The following is a 16,556-nucleotide window of genomic DNA, read 5'->3' as shown; positions in this document are numbered from 1 at the left end:
TATTAACACACAAAAAAGTAACGAAAATTGGTACTGTTGAGTACCGGTATTGCTTCCAGAGTAACAGGAATTGGTACCGTATCGATTCAAGTGTAAACAGTACCCATCCTTATTCCCAAGCAGCAAGTGAGAAATCCACAATTTAATTGAGACCACTTGTTAGTGCCTGCTGGGACGGAAAATAGCTTGACCAACATTTCCCCATGTGTAAGAAATCTAACTGAAGTCAAACCAGATTAAAAACTTTTTCTTTTTTTTTTAAACACCTTATTGTAAAACATACAGCAAACAAGCTGCATTTTAAAGCTTGGTCTCGCAGCCGTGCAGCAAGGGCAATCTGAAATAGACTTTGACAGCACACTTGCTAGATTTTAACCGGTTACCATCAGCTCCACCTTGACGCAACCCTTTTGACGCCTCCCATAAAATGGGCACCTTACTTCAAATGCAAACTATAATAATCGTTTGTTTGTCCCTACAGAAGTTTCACTTTTTGAAATAGTTTGCACAATATTCAAATTGATAAATATATAGTACATGCAGTGGTAACTTGTTTTTTGTTATCGAATTGTACAAAAAACAAAATAGATTTTAACCATAAGAAATAATGCAAATCCACTTAATATATCCGTGTTACAAAATCTTGTGAGATTAAAACTTGACAGTATTTCTTGTTTATTTTGAATGCTCTGGCTATATAAAAATTACATTTTTAATGAACAATTCCTACTTCACTAAAATTAATTTACCACAGTCAGGCCCGAAACCAACTAAACAAGGGTTTACTAAATGCGCAAAGGTAATCTAATGAAAATGTAAAGTACCGCTATAATATATTCACATGCAAATGCAACTTTTAAAAACATCCAACATGTGTCCATCTGCAAGACATGAATTGTCTAGGACAGTGGTTCTCAAATGGGGTTACGAGTACCCCCGGCGGTACATGAAGGTATGCCAAGGGGTACTTGAGATTTTTCCAAAATATTCTAAAAATAGCAATAATTCAAAAATCCTTTATAAATAAATTAATTGAATAATACTTCAAAAAAATATGAATGTAAATTCATAAACTGTGGAAAGATATACAACAATGCAATATTCAGTGTTGACAGCTAGATTTTTTGTGGACATGTTCCATAAATATTGATGTTAAAGATTTATTTTTTGGTGAAGAAATGTTTAGAATTAAGTTGATGAATCCAGATGGATCTCTATTACAATCCCCAAAGAGGGCACTTTAAGTTGATGATTACTTCTATGTGTAGAAATCTTTATTTATAACTGAATCACTATTTATTTTTATATCTTGTTTTCCGAATAGTTCAAGAAAGACCACTACAAATGAGCAATATTTTGCACTGTTATACAATTTAATAAACCAGAAACTGATGACGTAGTGCTGTATTTTACTTTTTTATCTCTCTTTTTTTTTTTTTTTTAACCAAAAATGCTTTTCTCTGATTAGGGGGTACTTGAATTAAAAAAATGTTCACAGGGGGTACATCTCTGAAAAAAGGTTGAGAACCAATGGTCTAGTAAACATCAAATGCTATGTTTTTCTCCCCATAAGTAAAAACAATGGAAACAATACTAATAATGAAATAAAATTAAAGTAAGAAACCAAAGATAGGTGTCAACATAAAACCACAGACAGCTGCTCCTGAATGACCTAAGAGAGACATAGCAACCCACAAGCACACAAAAGGTTAATCAACCACCCACATTTCAATTGTGATTTAATCAGGGTTAACTTGGAGATCGGTTTCTCCTACATCAGGGGTAGGGAACCTTTTTGGCTGAGAGAGCCATGAAAGCCAAATATTTCAAAATGTATTTCCGTGAGAGCCATATGATTTTGTATTTCTGTGAGAGCCATATAATATATTTTTTTAACTCTGAATACAAATAAATGTGTGCATTTTAAAGTAAAACCAACATTTTAAGAGTAGAATAAGTCTCTTATTATTTTTTATGAAATTGTTATTCTAAAAGTTAACGAATAATAAATATAATACTTCTTACCATTTAATGCGACATCTTGAACAGGTGCGATAGAAAACGGATGGTTGGATTAAAATGCATGAGAATATTTTATAATTTGAACGTTATTTTTAACACTGTGATTACCAGCGGAAATATTAATTACTTATCGTGTTAAGCATTGTCAGCTAAGATTTATCTGAGAGCCGGATGCAGTCATCAAAGGAGCCGCATCTGCTCTAGAGCCATAGGTTCCCTACCCCTGTCCTACATCTTTCTGAAAGACACCTCACAGTTCTTGAAACTTCACAGAACAACCACTTAATGTCAGCCCAATTTTCTCCAGTTAGAGAAAATAAAGAACATATTAAATGGATGGATGGATGGATATTTAATTCAGCGGGTGTGGCAAGGAGGCGCTCTTGCCTTCCTATTTAACACAATGAGTCCTCTGGCCAACAAAGTAGTGAATGCTACAAGATTATTTTGGGATTTGCTAAGGGTAGATGACTGAGGTGCTACCCCAAATAGTCCACTTAGAGAATTTGGTCCATTCCTTTCTCCAGGGACCACAGACAGTGTTAAAAAATTCTGTGTAATAGCTGTTCGGGGATGAGGAGAGACAAAACATATGTATTAAATTAGTTGGAGACAGTAGACACAGATCACATAATCCCACTATTTCGTCATACTTATTAGCTGGTTAAATCTTGGTATAATAAGTACGATTTATTAGCTTGTATTGAGTAAGGATATGTCTAGCACAAATGTAAGACTTATGAACTCTACTTAAAATCTCTGTCCAGCTATCCTAGAATAGGATGATTCCTAAATTTTCCTCCCAAAGTGACTTATTTAAGTTTAGAGATTCTGGACTTAAAAGAAAAATGTAGTTATAAATCCGTGTAATTGGTCCTTTTGAAGTTGGAAGTGGTGTCAAAATGTATCTAAAACTGTAAACCTAAAATTTCAAATTGGTAAATCTGGAAACCTAAGAAAAGTATTACGGACAAAACTGCTGATCATTAAATATTTTAAAAAGTGTTTAGGGAGTAAAAATGTATCGCAAAGTTGCTGGAAACAAGCAACAAAATGTGTTAACCTTTAAGATGCGAGACGTGTTCCATAGTTTCAGGTGGCTCCGCAGACAAAAAGGATGATTCAAAAGTACGGGCCACTAAGGGCATCGAGTCTGAAGTGGGCGACAACAGACAGAAATTATTTTCGATTAAGAAGTCAGGCTTACGAAATTTTTAATGGTAAAATGATACAACAGATGACAAATCGAAATGGCCTTCAAATTAGACCTTTTTGCCTCTGAAGCAAGTGCTGTCGATTCAACACCGCTCTGATCTCAACAAATGTAATTATGCTCCAATCAGATCGAAGCCAAAGTGACCACATGATTCACCTGCCAGCTCGTATTCCCCCGCTCTCTCCTCTGTGGCCGCAAACGACAGTAACAATGAGATAAGCCTCTATTGGATTTCCTTACTCAAATTTGATCATCGCGTGCTTGACTGGCTGGGCTTCAACGTGACACGTAAGACTAATTGTTGCTGCAGTGGAAACACACAATGAGGCTATCGGTAAAATGGATTACGTGTAAAGATAAATAAAAACTGTTCTGTAATGTTGCTTGAATGCGAGACGACCCCCACGTACCCTAGGAGACATCTTATGGATTTTTCCTCCCATGCTCTGATACAATATACTGATATACACTTTTGTTTTGTTTTTCCAGTCGCTGTTCCATCTTCCTGTGTTCAGGAAGCTGGTTCTCAACTACCATCTGTCCGAGCAGATCCTGGACAAGTGTAAGAGCCACGCGGTGAGTTTTCATCAACATCAGGGGCCTCCAAACGTTTTTCCTCCAAGGGTTGTTTCCTCAAAAAATAAAGGATGCAAACGTAACATAGCACATTAGTGATATTATAAATAGTAGTTGTTCTAACTTTTTCAAGGGCGCCCTGTGCTAGCCTCCTCCTTTATTTTTTTTGTTTTCCTTCATCCTTCTGGTGCTCCCTAGAGCAGGGGTTCTTAACTTTTTTGACCTCGGGGCCCAACTTGCCCTCTACAGAGGGAAAGTTAAATATTAACACTGACTTAGTAATCTAATTCTTCATTTTTATCTTATTCAATAATTATATCCAACCTTTTTACAGTTTAACAGAATAAACATTTTCAAACATTATCAAAGCACGTGTTAATCACAAAGATTATTATCAAGGCTTTGGCAAATAATTACTAATCTAATGTATTGCAAAAGAAGGGACTCAAAAAGACTGATAAAAAATAAATGTACATACAATAATACAATGCTATTAGAATACATTCATACTAAATTAATATAAATCGTATACACTAATGAAACTAAAGTACAAATAAAAAAAAGCTTCACCACTTTGGTCATAATTTTTGCGCTTAATTAACTTCTCTATAATTCGCTACAGACTTCTTCTGTTTGTTTGATTTTGTCATTACTGCCACAAGTGGTGGAAAAGTGTATTACAATTGAGTACCACTGCGGCCCATATGGACCAAAGCTAAGAATTTTTTTTGGGGGGGGCAGTTCTCTAGGAAGCGTTTGAGGCCTTTTGTTAAGAAACACTGCCCTAGATACTTCTACCCTGGGCAGTTGTTCATGTAGCCTATCGCTAGAACTGCCACAGAGTTGATCAACATTTTTGTTATAATGTCTTTTTCCATCCAGTTTTGCTGTGTTTTATTTTTAGTGTTTGAGGGTGATCAGGATTCAGATTTTTAGGATGATTATTCACTATTGGGATATAAGGCTTGGTAGCGTCTCCGAGTGCTTTTGCAGTGCTTATTATTATTAGTAGTGTCAACTTTTTCTCAAAATTGTACGTTTTTTCCTTTTTTTGTGACATTTTTCTATTTTATTTGTCCCATTGTATATCTTTAAAAGAACTCTAGGCTGCAAATTTTGTAAAAAAAAATGTAATAAAAAATAAAACATTAATTAAATAGAAGCTGAAACTAATCTAAGGTCAATATTCTAAGGCATTGTAAATACTGTATTTTAAATTCAAAAACAGCCTACACGTCAGCTTTTGTGTGTATTATTATTAGTAGTAGTAATAATAGTCGTATCAACGTTTTCTCTTTACTTTACATCGTTTCTCTTTTTTGTAATTGTTTTTAATTGTATCTGTTTCAATGTATCTATCCAGCAATCCATTTTCTACCGCTTATTCTCTTTGGGGTCGCGGGGGGCGCTGGTGCCTATCTCAGCTACAATCGGGCAGAAGGCAGGCTACACCCTGGACTAGTCGCCCCTCATCGCAGTCAATGTATCTAATACAAAGTCATTTTAAAACAAGCGGCAGGCTGCAAATTCTGTAAATAAAGAAACGGATTCTAAAAAAGGTTAAAAACAATCTATAAGAAACCAGAAATTATCTATATAATAAAGGAAAAACTGCCTGCATGTCAACTTTGTGTTATAGGTAACATTGTGCATTATAGATGTTATTATTGGTAGCAGTAATAGTAGTATATGTATATATTTTTTCCTTTTTTTCTTATTTTATTGGATTTATTAAAAAATCTATTTAAAATGACAAGCTGCCTGTTAGGATTCGGTGATGTGGATCCCAAGGATGCAGAGACGTTTTGGTAGTATAGAAATGTTATTTTGGCGGAAGGTGGACGTAGCCAAAACAGAAAGCGATGGTGGAAGCACAAAAATACAACATGAAAAAAATACTATGATTCATTACCAAAACTAAACCAAAAGCGCTAGACAAGGCTAGGAATAATACAGACTGAGAAAAAGAAAAACAGAGGAGCAAAGTACAAAATAAAAACGCTAGACGAGGCTAGGAAAAAATACTTCTTGAAAGAAGTGAAACAGATAAACAGAATGTAAACTAAAAGCGCTAGACAGAGCTCGGATATACAGGCAAACCTGTGGGATGCACGAGCCAAACAGGAGAGTTTGCAAGTGGGACGATAATAGGATGCATGCAATAAGCCACAGCAGTAACTACAAAGTTCCGGCGCACACAGGCCGTCAGCAACCAGGTTATATAGGCCACCCTTAATCAACCTCAGGTGTGTGTGTTTGCCCAGCGCCAGCCGCACTCCATACTGTGGACGAGAGGGAGAGCAAATATAATGTGTAAAATAAATACAGAAAAAGGCAAAGAAAATTCAGCTTACCACACTGCCGGCTGCAAATGGCCCCCAGACCGCACTTTTGACCTCCTTGATTTACATAAACATCACCTCGTGATGGGTACCGAATCCGGTACTTTTTTGGCATGGACCGAATCCCCCCGGTTCTACAGGGGACTGATTTATATAAAATCCAACAGTATCATCTTACGATACCTGGTTGTGCGTGACGTCTTGCCAGGTCGCCGACTCAACTGGCTCTTTCCACTTCGGCCCTTCCAGCAGCACTAAGAGCGGACTCCGCTAAATGTTCCAATTTTCAATGCCAACAAAGAAATTGACTCAAAAAAACTCCACTCTAAGTAAATAAGGCACTTTTCGAAAATGTGCTAACTTGATGCTAATATACGATGGCTTTGCTTTGATTAGCATTAGCGATTTTACATGGCGATTTCAACTTCTCCAGATGTGTTGATGAAAACTACAGCTAAGATGCACGTTACAATTAAACAACTGGTGCGTAATAAGCAGTGTTCTTATTATTATATAACGGCGTTAGTAACACAGTTACTTTTACAAGTAACAAGTAATCCAATGAATTATTTTTAGGTAAGTTACAATGCCTTTAGCGATACCTTAATGAAACGTGGCACGCTACTTATTATGTCAACAACAAGACAGCGTCATAAGTGCAGCAAGTTCAATGCAAGAAATAACTTTTTACGAGTGAAAGCAACAAGCAGCACCACACTAAAATTAACCTAATATTAAAAATGAAGAGGCAACATCACACCGTGACACAGCAGACAACAACATATGCACACGTACACAATGAGAATAATTGACAACAAATCAATGATTGAAGTGCCAAACTTGCCATTCAAACTGTTTGTTGACAGGAAGATATGACAACCATCGAAGCACATTTAATCTTTTTATTAAGCAGAGTTGACACTATCCAGTGAAAAGATTCAAAATTGCTGGCGTCATACAAAAACTGCCAATGCTAACAAACACAGCTCCGTTGAAACCCTTGATGACGTCACATGTCACTACGCAACACGACCCAAAAACACAAACACACACACACACTGTGCTCCCATATGAAACATCTCTCAACTGCATATGCCAGATATTGGAAGTTTTTTTTTTGTTTTTTGTTTTTAAGTAACGTATGAATTACTTTCCCTAGTAATTTAATTACACTTATTAAAGAGTAATTCCCTTAGTAATTCAATTACTTCATTGGTAAAGTTACAAGTAACTAAAATTAATTACTGCGATGAGATGGCGACTTGTCCAGGGTGTACGCCGCCTTCCGCCCAATTGTAGCTGAGATAGGCGCCAGCGCCCCCTGCAACCCCAACCCCAAAAGGGAATAAGCGGTAGGAAATGGATGGATGGACTTTTTAAAAGTGGTTTTCAGAACACTGATCATAATTACAATACTTACATTATTAAGATATTTAGGTGCATGACAAAAGACTAGACAGAAAAGTTTGAACTGACTAACCCACACACCTTTAACTGTACACTCCTGCTATCTAACGTCTTGGACTTGCAACCTTAATTGAGACTCAGAAATGTGATAATAAAACAAGATTTAACAACTGGACAGCAGTTTTCATAATGAGCTCATTTTTAAATGTTCCCCAAAAAAGATTTTACTATCACAAACAGTATTTCGTAACACACACAAAAGTACCAAAACTCGCTATTATTGAATACTTGTATTAATTTCCAGATACCTGGGATTTGGTACCGTATCAGTTCAATTTTGAACGGCACCCATCCCCATCATCAACAGACTTAAGCGTAATGAATATTTTTCTCATCACAATCTTGATCTTGCTCTCCAAGGACAAGAGGAATATCGCCTTCATGCAGGAGCTGCGGTGTCTCTTCTCCCTCCTGGTGGGCTCCACACGCAGGTTCGTCGACCCCTCATCCGCCGTGGAGCTACTGCGAGATGCATTCAGAACTAGCGAGGCCCAGCAGGTACATGTTTGTCTTCTACCATTGATACAAAAATCCCATTCATGTAAAAAATTGTATTTATTTATTTTCGCTTAAACTAAAGGATGTGAGCGAGTTCTCCCACAAGCTGCTGGACTGGTTAGAAGATGCCTTTCAGCTCGCCGCCAATGGAGAGTAAGACTTTTGATTGATTGATTTATTGATTGATTGAAACTTTTATTAGAAGATTGCACAGTTCAGTACATATTCCGTACAATTGACCACTAAATGGTAACACCTGAATTAAGTTTTTCAACTTGTTTAAGTCGGGGTCCACATTAATCAATTCATGGTACAAATATATACTATCAGCATAATACAGTCATCACACAAGTTAATCATCATAGTATATACATTGAATTATTTACATTATTTACAATCCGGGGGGTGGGATGAGGAGCTTTGGTTGATATCAGTACTTCAGTCATCAACAATTGCATCAACAGAGAAATGGACATTGAAACAGTGTAGGTCTTACTTAGTAGGATATGTACAGCCAGCAGAGAACATAGTGAGTTCAGATAGCATTAGAGAAAGGGAATACATTAGAAGTACATTTGATTATTTACATTAGGTTATTTATAATCCGGGGAGATGGGATGTGAATGGAGGAGGGTATTAGTAAAGGGTTGAAGTTGCCAGGAGGTGTTGTTTTAGAGCGGTTTTGAAGGAGGATAGAGATGCACTTACTTTTACACCTGTTGGGAGTGCATTCCACATTGATGTGGCATAGAAAGAGAATGAGTTAAGACCTTTGTTAAGATCGTGGTTTATGGAGCTCCCCCTGGTGTTGTGGTTATGGCGATCATTTACATTAAGGAAGTAGTTTGACATGTACTTCGGTATCAGGGAGGTGTAGCGGATTTTATAGAATAGGCTCAGTGCAAGTTGTTTAACTCTGTCCTCCACCCTGAGCCAGCCCACTTTGGAGAAGTGGGTTGGAGTGAGGTGTGATCTGGGGTGGAGGTCTAAAAGTAACCGTCATTCATCCATCCATCATCTTCCGCTTATCCGAGGTCGGGTCGCGGGGGCAGCAGCCTAAGCAGGGAAACCCAGACTTCCCTCTCCCCAGCCACTTCGTCTAGCTCTTCCCGGGGGATCCCGAGGCGTTCCCAGGCCAGCCGGGAGACATAGTCTTCCCAACGTGTCCTGGGTCTTCCCGGTGGCCTCCTGCCGGTTGGACGTGCCCTAAACACCTCCCTCGGGAGGCGTTCGGGTGGCATCCTGACCAGATGCCCGAACCACCTCATCTGGCTCCTCTCGATGTGAAGGAGCAGCGGCTTTACTTTGAGTTCCTCCCGGATGGCAGAGCTTCTCACCCTATCTCTAAGGGAGAGCCCCGACACACGGCGGAGGAAACTAATTTCGGCCGCTTGTACCCGTGATCTTATCCTTTCGGTCATGACCCAAAGCTCATGACCATAGGTGAGGATGGGAACGTAGATCGACCGGTAAATTGAGAGCTTTGCCTTCCAGCTCAGCTCCTTCTTTACCACAACGGATCGGTACAACGTCCGCATTACTGAAGACGCCGCACCGATCCGCCTGTCGATCTCACGATCCACTCTTCCCTCACTCGTGAACAAGACTCCTAGGTACCTGAACTCCTCCACTTGGGGCAGGGTCTCCTCCCCAACCCGGACTAGCTTATTCTGGGATGTTTGGAGTCTAGATTTGAGGGATTTGGATGTGCTGGGGTACCAGGAGGTGCAAGCGTAATCGAAAAAGGGTTGAATGAGAGTTCCCGCTAGACGAGAGAGGACATTCTGTAGAGGAATCTCGTTCTCTGGTTGACCTTTTTGATTACCTTGGTTGCCATTTTATCACAGGAAAGATTGGCCTCTAGAATGGAACCTAGGTAGGTGATCTCATCTTTCCTGGTGATAACAATGTCACCCACTTTTATAGTGAAGTCACTGACCTTAAGTTTGATATGGGACCCAAATAGGATGGATTCCGTTTTACCTAAGTGTATGGATAGCTTGTTGTCAGCGAGCCAAGTGCAAATATTAAGGAGTTCAGCACTGAGGATTTGTTCCACCTGTGACTTGTCCTTGCCGGATACCAGCAGGGCCGAGTCATCCGCAAACAGGAACAATTCACAGTGGCATGCTGATGGCATGTCATTTGTGTATATTAGGAACAGCAAAGGTCCTAGTATACTGCCTTGGGGGGCTCTACAGCTCACTGAGAGGGGAGGGGACACGGTGCCGTTCACTTCTGCCACCTGTTTCCTCCTCTCCAAATAAGATTGCATCCAGCTTGATGAGGTTTTATCGAATCCGATTGCTCTGAGCTTATCCAACAGTATAGCGTGGTTAACGGTGTCAAAGGCCTTCTGAATGTCCAGCATGACCGTGCCGCAGTATTTACCCGCGTCCACCTCATGTTTGATGTGGTCGGTCAGATAGAGAAGGCATGTGTCAGACATACTTTGATGTGATGCATGTGTATTATCAATGGCCTTCCTAACTAATGCCAAGTTTGCTTCCAGTAGCCCAACAGATAAGCAACAAAACCCCATGGTGCAACTTTTCTATGGCACTTTTGTGACGGAGAGGAAGCATGAAGGTAAGTGGCCCTTCAACCGTTACGTTGCCACCATTACAGACCACTCACGTGTCTCTCTCTCTCTGTGTAGGTCAAATCCTTTGTAACATTGAGCAGTTTGGTCAGTACCCCCTGCAAGTAAATGGCTTTAACAACCTGGACGAGTGCCTGGAAGGCGCCATGGTGGAGCGGGAGATCGAGTCGCTTCACGCCGATCTCAGCGTTCCCTGCGGCAGAGAGGTTGGGTAGCTTCAGCTCAGATGTTTTTTGAATGAGGAATGTCGATGCCTGGCTGATTTCTCTTTGCCACGCAGAGATGGTTCAAGAAGTTACCGCCCGTTTTGACGTTTGAACTGTCCAGATTTGAGTTCAACACCCAGCTGGGCCGCCCCGAGAAGATTCACAAGAAACTGGAGTTCCCGCAAATTATCCACATGGACAGGTGACAGTTTTTTTTTTATCTTCCATGTCACATGCCTTTAAGAACTAGCAGAAGCAGACAAGAAAGCATGATAATAGCGAAGCTAGCATGAAACAGCAGAAGAAATAAGTGCTTAGTAATGTTTAGGAAGCACGTTACAGCATAGAGTAATATTGACAAATTAACAAGTAGGTTCATATGAGTTTAGATAAGGGGTGTCCAAACTACAACAATGTGCAGCCTACCAGGCTGCAACTAATTTCTGAGGTGACTCTACTGTTATATCAACCTGAAGAGATGCTGGTTGCACTTTATTTTTTATATTAATATTGCATTATTTTTTTATTTTTGTTTCAAAACAAAAACTGAAGTAGCACTTAAATAGACTGTTAAAATGTTGGTTACTGTACTATTATTGAACATGTGTTTAATGTTGAAAATATGAGCACAAAAGGTTTCTTCTTGTTAATTCAACCTAAAGTGTTGGTTGCATTTTATTCAAATAAAATGTCAATGATTTGGCTATTAATTGTTGTTTACTTGCTTGTTTATATCCATAATTCATTCATACATAATTCCCTTACAATAAATAACAGAAATATAGGAAACTTCACCTTCAGTGTCCAGTATGCATAATTTATTTCAGTCAGACCGGTTGAATTTTTTTATTTTTTTTCTAAATATCTACTGAATCGATGTCTCACAACTCAGTCAATAGTTTCGGATGGTATCGTTCTAAAAAAAAATTGGAAACGTCCCTGAATTGTATCGCAAAACCACAAATTATGATTCGAATCATATCGTTGTAGAAATGAATCATTACACCCTTAATAGCAGGTTTAATTTCTTTCCATTTTCCTTTCATTCTGATGAAAGAAATAGACCAAAACAAATGTCCACTCCAGAGGACGCTGGTTCTCAACAATAATTGTAAAGGAGAAGTCCGGCCCCTCAGTCCTTAGCTTTCTGAAAATATGTATGTCCAACATAATATTAGTAGCCTTTGTCCATGTTAACAGGCACATATTTCCTGTTGCAGCAAGCCACTCAAATTCAGGGTCTGCACCTTTCTAGGTTAATTTCCTTTGTTTTACTTTTGTACAAAGAAAACATTTGTAGCGACTCCTCCATTGCATTTTCTTTAAATGTATCTTTTTTTTTTAGTCCAGTCATTGTTAAGAATCTGACTTTCTTAATCTACTTTAAACTACTTCTTTTCAGTGGCCTATTTGTTTAAAAGCAAGTCCGGCAGTTTCTCTCTTGTGATGCGTATGCCTTGCTGTTGCCCCCTGCAGAGTGGAGGAAGTAGTGCATGAAAGTCTCTTGTGTTATCTACTGTGCCCTAATTAGTTCACTTTAGTTCAGTGCTTCTTAATTATTCACTGTTATACACCCCCTAGGAGGAAGACAACATTTTTTGCCCCCCAACGCTCTGCCATTGTGTCATTTGTCTATTAAATTGTTAGTAGTACACCCGCGCATAACATTGTTATTAACATTAAAGAAAACAAAAAAGGACAAAATAAATATTAATCAATTTACAACAAATAACTTTATCGACATTGTTTTTTAGTCTGTAACAAAAAATGTTTTAAATGCAATCATTTTTGCCTGAAATTCAAAAAGATAATCCTTATTTAAACTAACAATTTATTTTTAACATTTATTTATTGATGTTAATACACATACAATTGACATAAGTTGTTAAAAATACATGAAATGCTGTTTTTTCCCTAAAAACTCAAATAAAATACCTAAAAATATATATATTATAATAATGATAAATAAAGTAAGAAAGCGCAGACAGCTGCATTCCTGAACGACCTTAGAGAGATACTGTATAGTAACCCCCAAGCACACAAAAGGCTCATCAACCACCCATATTTCAATTGTGTTTCACTCAGGGTTAATTTAGAGATAAGTACTTCCTACATATTTCGAAAAGGCATCCCACCGTTTTTGAACTATAACATGTAAACTATATAACTGATTTTAAGCATTTGATACTGAAACATTAAATCAAATAAAACAAATAAATAATAATAGTAAATTCAAATTGATTACATAAAAAAACGTAGGAAAAATAAGGTGCTGTGAATACTTCAGGATGCGCCTTACAAAACAAAAATAAATGCAACAATCTGCAGTTTTCTTAAATTTTTTTTAAGAATAAAACTTAGGAAGTCATTGCACGTTTTGAAAGAGAGAAGGGGTTTGAAGCATGATACTGATAAAGCATGTTCCCGGCGTCACAGGTGGTAGACATCTTTAACACAACGAACACAGTGAACCGACGTGACATCTGTAAAAAAAAAAAAAAAAACGCACAATTCTGATTAAGTAGCGTACTCCAATTTGATGTCTAGTACAAGCTGCAGTTGAGTAAAGAAAGTGTTGTTGGAAAAAAATGCATGAATTTCAATTAGTGAAGAAATGTATTGATCCACTCTGCATTGCCTCTGCTTGCAGGTATCTTCATAAAAACCTACAGTGTACTCACGAGAGGAGAGGAGAGGTGAAAAAACTGAAGGAGCAGCTTGCAGCCCTCCAACAGAAACTTGAATGGTACACAGTAGACATGCTCTATCTTGCGTGGCAGTATTGCACTGTCATGTTCATTTGTGTTTTGCCGCCAGCTACAAGAACTACGGTTCAGGACCCAACAAGTACCCTCTGGCCGACATGCTGCAGTTTGTGTTGGAGTTTGCGTCCACCAAGCCCGCCGCTGTTTCCCCGGCCGAAGACGCCACACCCCCTTCTTCTTCACCCACTCCTCCCAGCCACCCGCTCAGCGAGACCATCAACCAAGAAGACAGGTTGGGCACGGAGAGCATCCAAGTCATAAAAACACAAATCAAATCCCACTGATGCTTTCCTCACCCAGTGACCCTGCAGACGCGGAGGATGGCCGGGTTTCCAGCTGCCAGCGCACACCCATCTACAAGCCATTCACCCAGTGCAGACACCCTGCCGACTGCCCGGCCCACCCGGCCCCCCACAGCATCACAGACGAGGAGCTGCACTTTGTTAAGACCTGCCTGCAGCGCTGGAGGACGGAGGTGGAGAATGACGTCAATGGTACTTGGCGAGCATCCGTGCAGTTATGTTTTATTAGCTTAACGCACGCAGTCGTTTCCATGCTTGTTTTATTTTGCCGTCTCAGAGCTAAAGGCCAACATTGACAGGCTGAGTCAGACACTGGAGGGCATGTACTCAGACAACACCCTCTGCCAGGTAACGTTTACACCCTCCCCATTCCGTCTGTCTTTCGGCTTTCTACAATGTCTACACGACTGTAAGCCATTGATTTCTCATGCACAAACATTTAAATGTCGGCCTGCAATTAGTAGAAGAAAAAAAAAACTGACCTTTGATTGTCTGCCTCTGGGGGGAAATTACATTTTATGTTTATTTTAAGATGTTGCATCTGCATAATACATAAAATAGATTAAGTGCGACAGTTTCTCGACACACTGAAAAGAAAAACACTTAAGTAAACAAACAAAAAGATCATTTCATCATTTTATTGGCTTCATTTGGATTAACTTTATTACCAAAACATGAAAAACAATTTGCTTCTAAAATGACCACTTTGTTTTTACAAAAGTTCAAACTGATTCTGATATATCAATACTTTTTTCTTCCAATGTTTTGGCAATTTGCCGTAACATGTAATACTTGTTCGAATTGCAACTTCATGTTTGCACTCTTGATTGTATTCTCGTAAAATTTTGAATCAAAAAATATATTTTCAAATGAACAATTTATTACGGTCATATTTGTGACGATATGTTTTCTTCATAAAATTAAAATTGTATTTGTGTAAAAAAAAAATATTTAAAAAAAAGTTCAAACTAATTGTGATGCAACCAATACTTTATTTTTGCAATATTTTGCCACATTGTCAAAATATGTCATTCTTATTTAAATTGCAATTTTATTCTCATACTTTTTGGATCGTGTTCTCGTAGAATTTTAAATGAAAAAAAAAATGTAAATCAACAATTTATTCCGGTAATATTTTCACTCTTTTCTCAAATGGGCTAGACCAGTGGTTCTCAAATGGGGGTACGCGTACCCCTGGGGGCACTTGAAGGTATGCCAAGGGGTACGTGAAATTTTTTAAAAAATATTCTAAAAATAGCAACAATTCAAAAATCAATCCATCCATTTTCTACCGCTTATTCCCTTTGGGGCGGCGACTTGTCCAGGGTGTACCCCGCCTTCCGCCCGATTGTAGCTGAGAATTCAAAAATCCTTCATAAATATATTTATTGAATAATTCTTCAACAAAATATGAATGTAAGTTCATAAACTGTGAAAAGAAATGCAACAATGCAATATTCAGTGTTGACAGCTGGATTTTTTTGTGGACATGTTCCATAAATATTGATGTAAAAGATTTCTTTTTTTGTGAAGAAATGTTTAGAATTAAGTTCATGAATCCAGATGGATCTCTATTACAATCCCCAAAGAGGGCACTTTAAGTTGATGATTACTTCTATGTGTAGAAACCTTTATTTATAAATGAATCACTTGTTTATTTTTTAACAAGTTTTTAGTTATTTTTGTATCTTTTTTTCCAAATAGTTCAAGAAAGACCACTACAAATGAGCAATATTTTGCACTGTTATACAATTTAATAAATCAGAAGTGCTGTATTTTACTTCTTTAGCTCTTTTTTTCAACCAAAAAGCTTTGCTCTGATTAGGGGGTACGTGAATTAAAAAAAGGTTGAGAACCACTGGGCTAGACAACTTTTTTTTTAATAAGAGTTTAAACTAATCGTGATATTACCAATACTGTATTCCTGCAATGTTTAGCCATTTTGTCAAAATATGTCATTTTCGTTCAAATTTCAACCTTATTCTCATATTGTTTGGATCGTATTCTTGTAGAATAAAAAAAAATCTGTATTTCAAAATTAACAATATTCCGGTAATATTTTGTCTGATGTGTCATAAAATGACGATTGTATTTATTTGAAAAATTATGACTGTATTTTAATATAAGTTCTGATTAATTCTGATACGACCAATACTTTATTCTTGCAATGTTTTGACATCTTGTCGTAATATGTAATTATCGTTCGAAATGCAACTTTATTCGCATACTTTTTGGATTGTATTCTTGTAAAAAAAATATATATATATTCTTCATAACATTTTGATTCTTTTCTAATTGAATGACAAGTGGATTTGTTTTAAAAATTATGACTTTATTTTAACAAAAGGTCAAACTAATTCTGATATAACAAATACTCTATTTTTGCAATGTTTTGACATATCGTGGTAATATGTAATTTTCGTTCATATTGCAACCTTATTTTTGTACTTTTTGGATTGCATTCTTGTACAGTTTTATATGGAAACAATTCTTTAAAAGTAACAATTTATTCCGGTAGTGTTTTGAATCTACTTATAAAATGACAACTTAAAAAAGAGTT

General features: G+C 37.8%; 1 protein-coding gene across 6 annotated transcripts in view; it reads left to right on the top strand.

The window, feature by feature from the left end:
• The window catches only part of usp28 (ubiquitin specific peptidase 28), a 49,501-nt gene that overhangs the window by 11,526 nt on the left and 21,419 nt on the right, over window positions 1-16,556 (top strand). For 5 of the 6 annotated variants that reach the window (XM_061898984.1, XM_061898981.1, XM_061898980.1 and 2 more), the window contains exons 6-15: window positions 3,728-3,814; window positions 7,984-8,121; window positions 8,204-8,274; window positions 10,634-10,710; window positions 10,781-10,929; window positions 11,004-11,131; window positions 13,580-13,675; window positions 13,747-13,926; window positions 13,995-14,188; window positions 14,274-14,344. In XM_061898984.1, the coding sequence (XP_061754968.1) occupies window positions 3,728-3,814; window positions 7,984-8,121; window positions 8,204-8,274; window positions 10,634-10,710; window positions 10,781-10,929; window positions 11,004-11,131; window positions 13,580-13,675; window positions 13,747-13,926; window positions 13,995-14,188; window positions 14,274-14,344 (1,191 nt within the window). The remainder of the gene's footprint in view (window positions 1-3,727; window positions 3,815-7,983; window positions 8,122-8,203; window positions 8,275-10,633; window positions 10,711-10,780; window positions 10,930-11,003; window positions 11,132-13,579; window positions 13,676-13,746; window positions 13,927-13,994; window positions 14,189-14,273; window positions 14,345-16,556) is intronic. The other variant, XM_061898983.1, reaches the window with a different exon arrangement.

The sequence above is a fragment of the Nerophis ophidion genome, linkage group LG04, assembly GCF_033978795.1.
Source record: "Nerophis ophidion isolate RoL-2023_Sa linkage group LG04, RoL_Noph_v1.0, whole genome shotgun sequence".
In the NCBI taxonomy this organism is placed as follows: domain Eukaryota; kingdom Metazoa; phylum Chordata; class Actinopteri; order Syngnathiformes; family Syngnathidae; genus Nerophis; species Nerophis ophidion.
The sequence above is the reverse complement of the archived record's forward strand: the minus strand, read 5'-3'. Positions and strand labels throughout refer to the sequence as shown.